The sequence below is a fragment of the Macrobrachium nipponense genome, chromosome 19, assembly GCF_015104395.2.
Source record: "Macrobrachium nipponense isolate FS-2020 chromosome 19, ASM1510439v2, whole genome shotgun sequence".
Taxonomy (NCBI): Eukaryota; Metazoa; Arthropoda; class Malacostraca; order Decapoda; family Palaemonidae; genus Macrobrachium; species Macrobrachium nipponense.
In genome coordinates this window covers 867,408-884,925 of record NC_061088.1, presented here as the reverse complement: position 1 = coordinate 884,925, position 17,518 = coordinate 867,408, and the positions used below count along the sequence as shown (strand labels likewise).

The following is a 17,518-nucleotide window of genomic DNA, read 5'->3' as shown; positions in this document are numbered from 1 at the left end:
ACATCTGAAGATCCATCCCACACGACCACATCTGAAGATCCATCCACCACGACCACATCTGAAGATCCATCCACCACGACCACATCTGAAGATCCATCCACCACGACCACATCTGAAGATCCATCCCACCCGACCACTATGAAGATCCATCCAACCACGACCACATCCTGAGATCCAATCCCACACGACCACATACTGAAGATCCATCCCACACGACCACATCGGAAGCATCCATCCACCACGACACATTGAAGATCCATCCCACCACGAACACATCTGAAGATCCATTCACCACGACCACATCTGAAGATCCATCCACCTACGACACATCTGAAGATCCATCCACCACGACCAACATCTGAAAGATCAATCCACCACGACCACATCTGAAGATCATCCACCACGACCACATCTGAAGACATCCACCCGACCACATTCTGAAGATCCATCCCACACGACCCACAATCTGAAGATCATCCAACACGACCACATCTGAAATCCATCCACCACGGACCACACTCTGAAGATCCATCACCCACGGACCAATTCGGAAGATCCATCCCACACGACCACATCTGAAGATCCATCCCACACGACCACATCTGAAGATCCATCCACCACGACCACATCTGAAGATCCATCCCACAAAGACCACATCTGAAGACAATCCCACAAGACACATCTGAGATCCATCCCACACGACCACATATGAAATCCATCCACCACGACCACATCTGAAGATCCATCAACCACGACCACATACTGAAGATCATCCACCACGACCACATCTGAAGCTCCATCCACCACGACCAACAATCTGACGATCCTCAACCCGACCACATCGGAAGATCCATCCCACACGACCACATTGAAGATCATCCCACACGGATCACATCTGAAGATCCATCCCACACGACCACAATCTGAAGACCATCCACCACGACCACATCTGAACGATCCATCCCACAGACCACATTTGAAGATCCATCCACCACGAACCAATCTGGAAGATCCATCCCACACGACCACATTGAGATCACATCCAAAGACCACATCTGAAGATCCATCCCACACGACAACATATGAAGATCCACCACCACGACACATTGAAGATCATCCCACCACGACCACATCTGAAGATCCATCCACAGACCACATCTGCAGATCCATCCCACACGACCACATATTGAAGATCCATCCCCCCACGACCACATCTGAAGATCATCCACCACGACCCAATCTGAAGATCCATCCACCACGACCACATATGAAGATCCATCCCACACGAACACATCGAAGATCCATCACCACACGACCACATCTGAAGATCCATCCACCACGACCACATCTGAAGATCCATCCACCACGACCACATCTGAAGATCCATCCACCACGACCACATCTGAAGATCCATCCCACACGACCACATCTGAAGATCCATCCCCCACGACCACATCTGAAGATCCATCCCACACGACCACATTCGGAAGATCCATCCCACACGACCACATCTGAAGTCCATCCCCCCGACACATCTGAAGATCCATCCCCTCCGACCAATAGAAGATCCATCCCACACGGACCAATCTGAAGATCCATCCCACCGACCACATCTGAAGATCCATCCCCCCCGACCACATTCTGGAAGATCCATCCCACACGACAACATCTGAAGATCCATCCCCACGACCAAATCTGAAGATCAATCCACCACGGACCAATCTGAAGACCATCCACCACGACCACATCTGAAGATCCATCCCACCGACCACATCTGAAGATCCATCCACCACGGACACACTGACGATCCATCACCACGACAACATCTGAAGACTCATCCCACACGACCACATCTGAAGATCCATCCACCACGACCACATCTGAAGATCCATCCACCACGACCACATCTGAAGATCCATCCCACACGACCACATCTGAAGATCCATCCACCACGACCACATCTGAAGATCCATCCACCACGACCACATCTGAAGATCCATCCACCACGACCACATCTGAAGATCCATCCACCCCGACCCACATCTGACAGATCCATCCCACACGCCCACATCTGAAGATCCATCCACCACGGGACCACATCTGAAGATCATCACCACGACCACATCTGAGATCCATCCACACGACAACATCTGAAGATCCATCCACCACGACACACATCTGAAGATCCATCCACCAGACCACTCTGAAGACATCCACCACGACCACATCTGAAGACCATCCCAAAAGAACAACATCTGAAGATCCATCCCCACAAGACACATCTGAAGATCCATCCCACAAGACACATCCTGAAGATCCATCCCACACGACCACATCTGAAGATCCATCCCCCACGACCACATCTGAAGATCCATCCCACACGACCACATCTGAAGATCCATCCACCACGACCACATCTGAAGATCCATCCACCACGACCACATCTGAAGATCCATCCCACACGACCACATTCTGGAAGATCATACACACGGACCACATCTGAAGATCCATCCACCACGACCACATCTGAAGATCAATCCAACAAGACCAAATCTGAAAGATCCATACACCACGACCCATCTGGAAGATCATCCACCACGACCACATCTGAAGATCCATCCACACGACCACATCTGAAGGATATATCCAACACGACCACATCTGAAGATCCAATCCACCACGACACATCTGAAGATCATCCACCACGACACACATCTGAAGCTCCATCCACCACTGACAAATATGAAGATCCATCCACCACGACCACATCTGAAGATCATCCACCACGACCACATCTGAAGATCCATACACCACGAACCACATCTGAAGATCCATCCCACCGACAACATACTGAAGGATTCCATCCCACACGACTAATCTGAAGAATCCATCCACCACGACCACATCCTGAAGATCCATCCACCACGACCACATCTGAAAGATCCATCACCAACGACCACATCTGAGATCCATCCACCACGACCACATCTGAAGATCCAATCCCCCACGGACCACATCGAAGATCCATCCACCACGACCACATCTGAAGAGCCATCCCACACGACCCACATCCTGAAGATCCATCCCACAACGAAAACATCTGAAGATCCATCCCCACGACCACATATGAAGATCCATCCCCCCACCGACCACTCTGAAGATCCATCCCACACGACCACATCCTGAAGGATCCATCCCCCAACGACCACATCCTGAAAGATCCATCCACCCGACCACATCTGAGAAAATCCATCCCACCACGACACATCCTGAGAATCCCAAAATCCACCACCGACCACATCCCCTTGAAGATCCATCCCCCACGGCCACATCTGAAGATCCATCCCCCACGGCCACATCTGAAGATCCATCCACCGACCCAATCCTGAAGATCCACCACCACCCGGACCACATATGAAGATCCAATCACCACGACCACATCTGAAGAATCCATCCCACACGACCACATCTGAAGATCCATCCCACCCCCACGGCCACATCTGAAGATCCATCCCCCACGACACAATCTGAAGATCCATCCCCCCACCGACCCACATCCTGAAGATCCATCCTCCCCCCACGACCACCATTGAAGATTACCATCCCCCACGACCACCATCTGAAGATCCCATCCCACGGACCACCAATCTGAAGATCCATCCCCCCGACCCCACAATCTGAAGATCCATCCCCCACGACCACATCTGAAGATCCATCCCCCACGACCACATCTGAAGATCCATCCCCCACGACCACATCTGAAGATCCATCCCCCACGACCACATCTGAAGATCCATCCCAAAACGACCAAATCGAAGATCCATTCCCCCACGCGAACCACATCCTGAAGATCCATCCCCACGACCACATCTGAAGATCCATCCCCCACGACCACCATCCCTGAAAGATTCCATCCCCACACCAATCTGAAGATCCATCCCACACGACCACAATCTGAATCCATCCACACGACCCATCTGAAGATCCATCCACCACGGACCACATCGAGATCCATCCACCACAGCCACAATCTGAAGATCCATCCCCCACGACCACATCTGAAGATCCATCCCCCACGACCACATCTGAAGATCCATCCCCCACGACCACATCTGAAGATCCATCCCCCACGACCACATCTGAAGATCCATCCACCACGACCACATCTAAGATCCGATCCCCACGACCACATCTGAAGATCCATCCCCCACGACCACATCTGAAGATCCATCCCCCACGACCACATCTGAAGATCCATCCCCCACGACCACATCTGAAGATCCATCCCCCACGACCACATCTGAAGATCCATCCCCCCGACCACTCTGAAGATCCATCCCCAACGACCAAATCTGAAAAAGTCCATCCCCCACGACCACATCTGAAGATCCATCCCCTCCACTACCACATCTGAAGATCTATCTAACACGACACAACTGAAGGATCCATTCAACACGACACACTGAAGTCCTATTCAACAGACCACAACTGAAGATCCATTCAACACGACCACAACTGAAGATCCATTCAACACGACCACATCTGAAGGTCCATTCAACACGACCACACTGAAAGATCATTCAACACACACAAACAGGAAGATCCATTCCCAATACGGAACCACACATCTGAAGATCCATCTCAATACGACCACAACTGAAAGCCATTCAACAACGACCACATCTGAAGATCCATTCAACACGACCAAAACTGAAGGTCCATTTCCCAACACGGACCACAACCTGAAGATTCTATTCAACACGGACCACAACTGAAGCTCCATTCCAATTACGACCCACCATCCCCCTTTGAACGATCCATTCAATACGACCACAACTGAAGATCCACTCAACAGACCACAACCCCTGAAGATCCAGGTCAACACGACACCCAACTGAAGATCCACTTTAACACGACCACAATCTGAAGGTCCATTCAACCACACCACCATCCCCCTGAAGACCATTCAACAACGACCCAACCTGAACATGAAGATCCATTCAACACGGACCACATCTTGAAGTCCATTCAACCCCCACGACCACCAACTGAAGATCCATTCCAACACGACCACAACTGTAATCCATTCAACCCCCACGACCACCATCTTGAAGGTCCATTCAACAACGACCACAATCTGAAAGGTCCATTCAACCCCCCACCGACCACCACTAAGATCCATTCAAACACGACCACAACTAAGATCATTCAACACGACCACAAACCTGAAGATCATTCCCCCAAACGACCACATCCTGAAGTCAATTCAACACGACCACAACCTGAAGAATCCAATCCCCCAATACGACCACCAACTGAGATCCATCTAACACGACCACAACTGAAGATCACCATTCAACACGGACCCCCAAACTGAAGATCCATTCAACACGACCACCAACTGAAGCATCCATTCAATACGACACAATTCTGAAGGTCCACTCAACACCCCCGACCCAACAATGGAAATCCATTCAACACCGACCACTCTGGGAAGCGTCCATTCAACACCCCCCGAGGCCACAACTGAAGATCCCATTCATACGACCACAACTGAGGCATCCATTCAATGCGACCATCATCCTGAAGATCCATCCCCCAATACGACCACCATTCTGAAGATCCATTCCCCCAATACGACCACAACCTGAAGATCCATTCAAACACGACACAACTGAAGATCCATTCAACACGACCACCCCAATCTTGAAGATCCATTCCAAATACGACCACAAACTGAATAATCATTCAACACGACACAACTGAAATCCATTCAACACCCCCCCGACCACAATTTCCCTGAAGGTCCATTTCAAACACGACCACATCTGAAGGTCCATTCAACCCCCACGGACCAACATCTGAAGATCCATCAACACGACCACAACCCTGAAGATTCCATTTCAACCCCACGACCACCCATCTGAAGATCCATTCAACAACGACCACAAACTTGAAGTCCATCCAACAAAGCACCACCCATCTGAAGATCCATCCCCCAACCGACCCCATCTACAACAACCACAACCCGACGACCTCAACAACCACAACCCCAATAACCACATCTACAACGACTACGTCTACAGCAACTACATCCCCCACAACCACTCCAAAACCAAAAACAAGTGAGTTTTCAGCATCGTTTCATTTCTGTTTACACCACTGCAGACAGAGGCAAGGTAGGGCATGAGTAACCATTCCGAAAACGTCTCACTAAATGCCATAAATACCTTTTCAACGTCAACACTGCCAGTGATGATCAAAGTGGCACCTTTATTTCAATAATTCAGTTATAACCACAGAGGTTTTTCCCCTCTTTATGGATCACATAGTCAGTCTAGTGAGCTTTCTGTCTTAGGAACATTTCCTGATGAATTGTCTTGGCTTAGGAATGAAACCCAGTCAGTGTTCATTGGAAACGTTAATTCATTCCACACAACTCATTTATTCTTACTGTGTTTACAATGGATCACCTTGACCATCTCAAGCGTAAGAGTAAAGTGAAAGTCACGAGAAATTATATATATACATACTATATATATATATATATATATATATATATATATATATATATATATATATATATATATATATATGTATATATATATGGTTATTTGTCATGTTGGAAAAAAGAGGATGAATGATGACTAAAATCATATTCAGAGAGAGAGAGAGAGAGAGAGAGAGAGAGAGAAATTAAGCCACCAAGGAGTGTTTAACTGAACGTTACAGTTTAATAATGTATCTGCTAAGATAACTTCCAAATCGTTCGAGGCTCTCTCTCTCTCTCTCTCTCTCTCTCATCTCCTTGACAATTTACACTGGGAAACCATAATCAACTACCTCCACTCTCTTTGCGCAGGAACTCAAACCATCCTGACCCCCTAAAATGCTACTTTCCTTCCCCTCTACTTTTTCAGAATGTGAAATTCCCCCAAATCTTTCCCGACAGAGAAAGAGGTCCTGGAGGAGACGGACACTGTCCTTCAAAACATCAATAGTACCCTCCAAGAGTTCCAGGATGCTCTGACAAGCGCTGAAGCTACAACAACAACTCCAAAGCCTGTGAGTTCGACTGAAACCAGCAGGCTGCAACGAGAGGACCTTCGGCGACCCCTCATCGATCTCCTGCACTTCAAGATTGTATTAGCTGAGGCTGAGGAAAGTAGAGGTATCTGCGTAGAAAACGCTGATCCAAAGTGCAAAGCTCTGGAGAAGACGCTTAATGATATAGATGACCAGCTCCAGATTCTGAAGAATAATATTGACAGCTGGGATCAGGAAAATTTGAAAAGCTTGACGTCGCTCAACTCAGACCTCAATGATCAAATGAGCTATGCTACTACACCAGCGTTCATTAATGCTAACCTTGACAAAACTGAAACAAACAGGAGACTGGAAAGTATGAGACAGGTAAGTTAACTAGCTGTCTTAACTCATTCTGTTGTACATTAAATCCGACATGCACAAGTATGAGGCGGTTGCACTTATTAAACTCTTCATACCAGATGCACTCGCTCTCCTAATTTTCTACGAGGTTAACCTCAGTTGGTACAATATTGTCCATTAAAGCAAATCCTGCCTATAACTCTCTCTGTGTGTGCGTGTGTGTGTGTGTGTGTAACCAGTTCATTTTATTTTGGTGTCTCTTACTCGTATTCCTATCCTAACCTGACCTGCCAAAATTAGTGGATGTTGGCTGCTGCGTCTTCCCTGAAACCTCTCCTACACACAAGGTTAAGTTGTATGTACTTGACATTTAGCTATATAGATTGCTAGGTGTTGTAGATTAAAGATACACAAAACCTTGGACTGAGTTAATCTAAATTAACCCAAATTGTGCTTGTGAGTATGTGTGATTAAATCTCTCACCTCTATCAACATTCTGGGTGTTCAGCTACTCGAAACTTATCCTGGAAAGATTAGTTCAAACTGCCAAATGTCACAAATGTTGGTCTTCTTCGTAACTCTTTGAAATATAGGTCAGCCCTTGGCTTCCTATCTAAACACCTTCAGTTTGGTTTTGCATCTTTTGACTCAAGTTTCCTTTACTTTAGCCTCTTCTCCTATTTCTTTAAAGCCAGGGAGCTAATGTTTCAATTCATTCCAGAATGCAGAGGATGCCCAAAAAGCAGTCCAAGACGAAATTGGCTCTCTCACAGACGGGGTCATATTCGGCGCAGTTTTTGGCACTCTGGGAGGAATAATTCTTGTCGCCCTCATCGCTAACATAGCCTTCAGGGCCATCAAAAACAACAAAAACAAGAAGAACAAGGAATACAACAAGGTATGAGTTCATTTTTTCGAAGTTTCATTAAAAAGTTGCTATAGATCGTTATGTTCCTACCCACACTGCATACTCGTATACATGCTTGGTTAATCTTTAGCCAGTGTGCTTTCTAACTGATACCTACAGGCTGTCCTTATATTGAAATTGAAAGTAACAGTCCCCGCCTTACGACGGGTTCGGCTTACAACGTTACGAGGTTACAACGCTTTTCAATTATATTTATCAGAAATTATTTCCAGGTTTATGATGCATGTTCCAGGGTTACGACGCTTACAACATCAATCTGACAGAAGAAATGACTCCAAAAATGCAAAATAATCAATATTTTAAGGATTTTTGGATGAAAAATGCAATAAGAATGTAGTTTACATAGTTTTTAACGTACCCAAAGCATTAAAAGTAAGGTTTTCTTATGATTTTTGACGATGTTCCGGCTTATGACAATTTTCGGCTTACAACGTGTCTCAAGAACGGCCAGTCGTAACCCGGGGACTGCCTGTGTAATTGCACCACTTTTTTACTGCAAACTGTTTAAGAGTAAAATATATAAATTATATTTCAAGAATAAGGCTGCCTCAACATGATCGAACGTTCCATGTGACATCAGAAGCAGGGAACCAGCGGGCAATGTCAGTCAGCCCTTTGCCTGCTCTGCTGTTTCTCCACTTCTGACGTCACATCAAACAAAGCTTGATCTTGTGGACACAGCCTAAAATATAAATTATATTTTAAGAGTAAAATATATGTTGTAAATTATAAGCTAAGGTAATATTGTGTCTCTCATTCCTGATCAAATGAGGACAATCCCAATTCCTCTTCTGGTTCAACAATGAAACCACTTTAATACCTGTAGCTCTCAGAATACTAGTCATAGGTTGGAACATGTTCTAGAAAATCATGAGATATTTAGGCCAATTTCCTATGACTGGAAAAAGGTGCAAGATTTCAAGCTCTTCTCTCAATTTTGCATCACCTCCATCAAAAGTTCTGCTTAATTTGATGACTTTCTACAATATTTTTACATTTTTCATAGTGGCTGCTGCTTGTATGAATCAGAATATATGTGATTATTTTCAAAAAAATGAACACGAAACACTGATTCAAGGATTGAGATACACAATTCTGGCCAAAGGCAACGTGCTGGGACCTATGAGGTCATTCACTGCTGAATGGGAAATTGAGTCGTATGGTTTGGAAGTTGTAACAGGAGGAAAACCTCAAAGTTGCACTATGCAACAATTGTTAGGAGATGGTGGAAAGAAAGATGGAAAAAAGAGAATATGAACTTAGTAGGTACAGTAAAAGGAGTGAAAGGGACTGAAGCTTAGGGCAGAGGGATGATGCAAAGAACCTTAAGTGATGCCTGCAGTGTACTGCATGAGGTGCACTGATGGACTAACCCCCTATGGGTAGACTGTCATAATGATCTTGCTTGTCACTCTTCCACTTGTCTCTACCAGAATGTTTTCTCGTTCACCTTAGACAGTAAATTGTTCCCACTTTTCATAACTTTCCTGTGTATATCCAGTTTCTCTTTGTGAATCCAATGAAACTTCTGCTCACAATTTTTATAACCAAGTACTTTTGGACTCTAAATATTATTTTCTTCATTCAGAAGATGAACCCTATCATATACGAAACCAGCCCACAAAAGCTTCTCATGAATATGGTGTTCATTTGAAAGAATAACAGAAGTAATAGGAAATACAGAAAGAAGGGATCAGTAATCAGAAAAGAAAATAACTGACAAATTCATAAACAAATAAATATGTACATAAATTATAGTAAATACACAGATTTGTTTTAGGGTAGTAGTGCATTGCATCTGAACTTAAGTTTTGAGTTTCAGTTGAACAGTTTCCTCGGTAACTCCAATGAAACTTACTGTCTTCACTGCCAGTTTGTTCATTTCTTTTTCATTTTAATAACTGACATCTTTCGGTAGCTCCTATAAACTTATTTCTTTTAAATGAATACCAAAAACTTTTAGGAAGTTTGAATTTCACATCAATGGCCTCTCTGGGCATGTCCCGTATGAATAACGTTCATCTTGTAAATATTAATAATAATAATTTTGTTCCATTTTCTAAACTAACACATCATGCTAATTTCAAAACTAGAAGATTCAAAGATCAAATTGCCTTCAAAAAGAAAACTCAAGATATGTATCCTTATCTGCAGATATCCACAGCAAGCATGCCTGTTGACGGATTCCCTCGCGATCAAGACAACCTGGGTTATTTGGACAATGAATCAGCGAGACCCAGAGGCAACATCTATCCCATGCAGAATTTCAGCAGGCCTGCACCTCTGGCCAGAGATCCCTACAGACATCCAGAAAAGAAACCAGTGGAAGACCTCTGCCAAGAGCTCCCTACAACTCCAGAAAGAACCAGTGGAAGACCTCTCTGCCAATCCCTCATTGTCCAGGAGCCCTAAAGTCTTCCCAATTCCAAGATGCACCCTACATTATTCCAGGTCAGAGGCTGACAGGGATGACAGGTATTCCATTAGGCCAGGTTCCTCAGCGGGTGACAACTACTATTTCAAGTGTAGGAGTTATTACTATTCTGCACCTGGGTCTTCAAGAGATGATGGAAGAGGTGCACCTTGGCCAAGTGATCCTTACTCTGCACCCAGAAGTGGCATCCATAGACAGTACCTTCAGTCTTATCATAACCCCACTCTGCATCTTTGGAAGCACAAACCATAAAAGGCATCGTAGATGGTAAGGCCTTCGTTGCAAAACCAACGACCAAAGATCACATACAAAAATCTTGTGCAATTGGCTGGCTGGGCAAGAGATGCACTGCAGATTCTTGTTTGACACAAAGGATAACCATTCAAAATTGAGGAAAACTAATATCTAACTAAAATAAAGGATCACCATTCAAAATATAGATTATAACCATATAAAATATATAACTATCCAAAACATAGAGAATAACAATTCAAAATATAGAAGACAACCATTATAAATATAGAAGATAACCCTTTACAATAGTGGATATCCATGTGCAATACATATAAAGGATAACTATCGGAGATATAGAAGACAATCACTTAAAATAGAGGATAAAGAAGTAGCACAACAGAGGATAACCAATTAATTGAGGAAGATAATTTAAAAATAAAAGATTACAATTATAAGAGGATAACAAATTAAAACAGAGGATAACCAAGTAAAATAGAGGATAAACAACTACAACAGATGATAACCATTTAAATATCGAATATAACCATTTAAATATAGAGGCTAACCATTTACAATATAGAGGATAGCCATTTAAAACTGAGGATAGTAATCCTTTAAAATACTGTATAGAAATACAACTTCATTTTCAGCCATCCATATTAATCATTATTATTATTATATTATATATATTATATTCAGAAGCGGATAATGATTCATTTGGAACAGGCCACCAACTTGAAATTCAAGCTTCCAAAGATTATGGTGCTCATTATTTTCCGCACAAACTGAACAGGGAACTCATCACTTAACTTCTGTATCACCCTCTACAGAGTTTAGATGTACGTACCTTGCTATTACACAGGGGAGAATAAGTATCATATTTATGAAGCCATATTTACATATAAAGAGAATACTCTGAAGCTCTATTGTACTTCAGTATTCAGTGTTACCATACAAATGTTTACATACTGCATATCTATAGTTTAGTGAAATTGAGTTCTACAAATGTCTTAAGCTGAATATAATATGTTGAGCATTCAAATAATGTAACAATTTTTATTATTCTCTGTTGCTTTTGCAATATTTGTTATTACTGCTGTTCCATAAAAATGACATAAAATTTACTAGTCCAATATCATGCATTGTTCTTCCACTGACCTAACGAAAGGAAATTCAAATTCAACTCTGGGAAATATAGAGGCAATTATAAAAATCGCAGTAAAAGTTAATGATGCATAAAATCTATGGGAAATACTTGCGGAAATTTTCACTTTTGAGTGGAATGTTTTTCTGGTTTTTGGTACAGGAAAATAATGCAGAAGATTCCTCAGAACAGAGAATTGAATATAGAATTTAGGCCAGAGGCCACGCACTGGAACCTAAGAGGTCATTCAGCGCTGAAAGGGAAACCACGAGTAAAAAAGTTTTGAAAGTGGGAAGAAGATGGAAGAAAGAGAATATGAATGGAGGCACAGCAAAAGGAATGAAAGGGGTTGCAGCTACGGGGCAAAGAGATGCTGCAAAGAACATCAAGTATATACTGCCTGCAAGCCTTAAAAATATTCTAAAAGAGAAACCTAAAATTTAAAGCTTCTCTGAAAGTTAAACGGCCATTCCAGCTCACGTCTGCAACCTCAATCCTATGTGAAGACCGAAGGTTTGTATTTGTGTAGGAACAACTGAAGCTTATTTTGCATGTTCTTTATTTTATTTACAAAAATTCAACCAACTCAAGTATATAAATATAAATTCCTTTTATATGTACCTATACTCTGTTTTTTTCCGTCTGTCCATCCGCCTGTGGTGTTTTGGCATGGTAACTGCGTTTCGGGCTTTAAATAGTTACGCTATGTGTAAGTTTTAGGTAAATAAAAGGATATCTGGGTGTACATTTGCAACTGAAAAGTGTTTTAATAATTTACTTTATACAAATTACACAGTTAATATTCGAAATAGGATATTATTTAAAGCCCAGGAAGCAGTGTTACCATGCGCAAACACCACAGGCGGATGGACAGATGGAAAAAAAACAGAGTATAGTAAATGTGAACCCCTCAATCATCTTAGAGGAAGAGGAATTGGAATACATATAGGCTAAAGGCCAAGCACTCGGACCTAAGACTTGAGACTCAGAGGTCTGGAAAAACTAACCCCTATTAATAATAATGGACCTAAGAGGTCACTCAGCTCTGAAAGGGATATTGACACTAAGAAGGTTTGAAAGGTGTAACAGGAGGAAAACCTTGCAGCTGCACTATGAATCAACTGTTAGGAGAGGGTGGAAAGTCAGATGGAAGAAAGAGAACATGAACAAATGTACAGAAAAAGGAAGGAGAGAGGTTACAGCTAGGAGCCAAATGAACTGTAAAAAACTAAAGTAATGCCTACATTACACAAATGAGGTGCACTGATGGCATTAACTCCCTTCGAGGGCAAGTAAATAATTTAAGAGGCCATTCCCTATAACAGGGCGGGACGAAACACCCTATAACTTGCACAACAAGTGTAGCGAAATCATTAACCCCTCTCTCTCTCTCTCTCTCTCTCTCAGCATTTTCCTAGTTATTTTCATGGTTAAACCATAAACCTTTACCCCATCCCTTTTGCCGTCTTTCCTATCAAACCAATAAGAGAATTCAGTAGTTCAATATGACAGACTCCACACACAACAGAAGAGATCACAATTCAGCAGTTATATTAAACTCTTAAAACCTCTCAGGAGCCTGTCATCCCAATGCATGGCAAGTTGTTTTCCATTATGTTAGATTAATTAGATTAGTTCACAAGTAAAATTCTTCTACTGACAAAAACTAAAATTGGCTAAATAGACTGATGCTTACTACTACTAATACATACTACTACTACTACTACGAGCAAACTTGCCAATTAAAATTGGGGAACAAATCCCCAAACCCTAAGACAAACAGCTCTGGCACTCAACTACTCCAGTGCCGAATACTGCTCACCAGTCTGGGAAAGGTTATATCATTCCCATAAAGTTGTTGCCGAACTCAATCTAGCATGTCGCATAACTTTAGTGCCTTAAGACCAACACCCCTTTCAGTACTCTATAGAATGGCAGGCATTAGACCACCGAACATCTGCCAAACAGCCCATTCAGACCCCAAAAAATAAACAGGAGAATGATGAAAGGCACCCACTCTATGATCACCAGGTGGTTAGACAAAGACTGAAATCCCGCAAGAGCTTCATAACCACCACCACCAGCCTCGACCCCACGGAGTCTGCATCTTACCGCCTAGAGCGCTGGAGAGAAACTGACCACTGCCCACTGGGTGAGGCCATCCAGAGCCCATGCGAGTCTCTTCCCCATGGAAAAAACCTTTGTAGAAAGGATTGGGTTACTCTTCTTCTTCATAAGTGGGTCTTACCCCATCTGCTGAGTGCCCATGTGGTCATCCCATCCAGACAATGGATCACATACTTCATGGGTGTGAACATGGGCCAATCTGTATAGATTTGGACCTTGACGAATGTAATCAGGCTGCTTTGCAGTGGATACAACGTTGGCGCAATAAGATATGATGATAAGGACTACTACTTTAAGGCTATGACTAAAACTGACCTACATAAGGAAAGTAAATACACCTTCAATTCAAAAATAAGATAAACATTTGCAAACCCAAATAACTAAACACATCGTACAGTAACGATGCAAACATCCTTTGGCTACTGCTCAAATTTACAAAATAACCATGTGGAATATAGAATTTAGGCCAAGGACCCAATTCTAGGACCAGTGAGGTCAATCAGTGCTGAAAGGGAACCCGAGAACTGAAAGGCTAAATTTAAAGGTGTACCAAGAGGAACACCACCTCAAAGCTGCACTATGAAACAGCTGTTAACAGAGGGTTCGAAGTAAGAGAATGTGAATGGAGGTATAGTCAGAGGAATGAAAGAAGTTGTAGCGAGGGGCTAAAATGACACTGCAACGAACCTCAAGTAAGGCCTACTGTGCCCATCCAACAGGCATTAAAAGGCCGCCGACTTGTCAAACAAGATTTTGAAGGAAATATTTCAAATCTCCGAAGTCATTCAAACATTTCCTTTGTAGAAAGTGTAACATTTCATATAAGGAGTATCTAACAATGCAGGCACTGAACTAGCCATGATCTGGATAACTAGAATAGAATTGAATAAAGAATTTAGGCCTAAAGCCAAGTGTTGGGACTTATGAGATAAATTCATCGCTGAAACGGAAAATGACAGTAAAAAGGAGGAAAACTTTGTAGTTGCACTACGAAAAATTTATGAGAAAGTGGAAAGTAAGATGGAAGGGAGAGACTACGGACAAAAGTACAATCATTTATTAAGAGAATGAAACGGATTGGGGCCAAGGGGCTGAAGGGATGCTACAAAAAACCTCAAGTAATGCCTACAGTGCACTGCATGAGGTGCGCTGACGGCACTAACCCCCACAGGGTCTGGGTAACTAGGAAAGTAATCCACTAGAGGAATGGTAGGGGGCCATGTTCTCCAACCACTGCATCCTAAGCTGCCAAACAATTAACAGGCAAAACAAAATCTTATTGATTACCACGCGACACATTGGTGCAAACCACCTCACCAAATTTGGCCTAAACTTTGACAAACACCTTCTAAATTTGATACGGCCTCCTTAAACAGGTAAAACCAAATAAGAATGTTCCATCTTTTAACAGCTGGCCAAACAGGCTATTCAGTAACACTAATAACAGTTAGTCTGCCTATTGCAGAAGTTTCCTTGGATAGCAGATGACATCCAGTGGTCAGGATTTGTGCCCAGTACACTAATATTACTAATTATATTTCTTGGGAAATGAGGCCTACTCATACAAGACAGGACTGCAGTGGCCACTGACTTGAAATTCAAGCTTCCAAAGAATATGGGGTTCACTGGAAAGAAATTACGGAGAGAAAGTGCTATTAGAAAGCAAACAAACATAATAATGAATAGGTAACATAAATTATTCAAACTACAAGCAATGCACTGCATCTTTGCTAGAACTTCTGAGGTTCTAATTGCACTCAGGGAGACAGTTTCACAATCCAACAGTGGGGAAAAAAAAAAGACCTCTGGAATGGAGAAGTTCAACATTACTTTGTTATAATTACTGATATTATAAAAATACGAGCCTAGAGAATTTGCTGTACTGTTTCTGCATCTGTCTCTATAATTACCTGGGTGTCTGTCATGGTAATTGCTTTATAGCAAGGAATTATATATTAAAGGAATGGAAAATTATATATTAAAGGAATGGAACTCAACACGCCCCGTCAGAAACGCTGCGTATTATGATGTAACCTTTTCGTCTAGATCCTTCTAAAAAGTTCCTATCGGAGACGATAACGTTCGCTGGTAGGCTCCGCCCCCAGATTGCCATATATATATATGCCCTGAGGAAGTAGAGAAATCCGATCATCAGAGAGAGATAAGAGAAGAAGGAAGGGACAAAGGATAAGAGAGGAGGAAGAAGACGCACGAGTGTGTGATCAGAAACGAGTTAAGTCGTCCATAGTCAGGAAGAGAGAGATCCCGACATAGAGCAACCCTTCAGAGAAGAAACGTCCAACAAGTGGTTTAGAGGAGTAACCTGCCCTTCGAGTATCAAGAATCGACATTGCTGTCTGCAGTACAGAATCAAGAAGACATCTGAAGGTCTACACTTCTCCTTTGTGAAGCCGTCGCTTTGAGCATTGATTTTCGACAGCTGCAAAACTGGCCAGCAAGTATTTCATTACAGCACCGTTTCCCCAGTTCACATACTGTGAGATTTTATCTTTGTTATGTAAATAGGAGAAACCATTCTGCATTTATCTTGTTAGTAAGCTTGTGAATAAACTTTTGTTCTGTTTGTGTTTCTTTCTATATTTGTATCCCGAGTTTCAACTGTTGGTGTCGAATTTTTTATGTTTATTATTTTAAAGAACCTGTAGCGGACCTCGGTCCGTAACAGTGTCCTAAATTACCAATAACTACTAGTTACATAAAAAAAATGTGCTCTAATATACTTTAATTACACTGTAAAAGCTAAGAAAAGTTAGTGATTACAACTACAATAACATCATGGACTAAATATCACGAGCTAATCTTCCACAAACCTAATACAGTAAAGAATTAATTCATTAAACAAACCAGATTACAGATGTACAGAAATACATGTTAAGATTTATGTTGTACCACTTCTCTACATTCATAGGACTAGCCTGAAGGTTACCAATTGAATAAAGACTCAGCAGTTCCTTCCTTCCTTCCTTTCTTTAAATCTTCAACTGCAAGCCCTTCAGGAGTCTCAACAGACTATAAACCCAAGAGCGTTCCAAAGAGAACACAGCCTACAGAGAGAGCCAACTCATAAGAAAAATCCAGGTCCGATTTAGTCAAAACTGACCTTAAAAAGCATGCAGAACAAAGGTATCTTGGCCATATCTAGGGTTGCAATTTAGTCTTGAATTTTTTCATCATAATTTAAATCCTCCTGGTCTTTTACATTACGGATTCATAGAAAAGTGTCATTTTTCAAACTTATCAT

At 42.6% G+C, this 17,518-nt stretch overlaps 1 protein-coding gene across 1 annotated transcript; it reads left to right on the top strand.

The window, feature by feature from the left end:
- The first annotated feature begins 5,462 nt into the window (after window positions 1-5,462).
- LOC135219043 (PH domain-containing protein DDB_G0287875-like) lies at window positions 5,463-10,729 on the top strand. The gene is made up of 5 exons (XM_064255476.1): window positions 5,463-5,558; window positions 5,930-6,125; window positions 6,953-7,413; window positions 8,111-8,287; window positions 10,472-10,729. Exons 1-5 carry the CDS (start codon window positions 5,463-5,465, stop codon window positions 10,727-10,729), a joined length of 1,188 nt encoding a protein of 395 aa, XP_064111546.1.
- The last annotated feature ends 6,789 nt before the right edge of the window (window positions 10,730-17,518 follow it).

Excerpts from the sequence above, each read along its gene's own strand:
- LOC135219043 (XM_064255476.1), top strand. The coding sequence starts at position 5,463 with ATGGAAATCCATTCAACACCGACCACTCTGGGAAGCGTCCATTCAACA. Across the intron at positions 5,559-5,929 it reads TTCATACGACCACAACTGAG|ATCCATTCAACAACGACCAC; the intron begins GCATCCATTCAA and ends ACCCATCTGAAG. Across the intron at positions 6,126-6,952 it reads CACTCCAAAACCAAAAACAA|AGAAAGAGGTCCTGGAGGAG; the intron begins GTGAGTTTTCAG and ends CTTTCCCGACAG.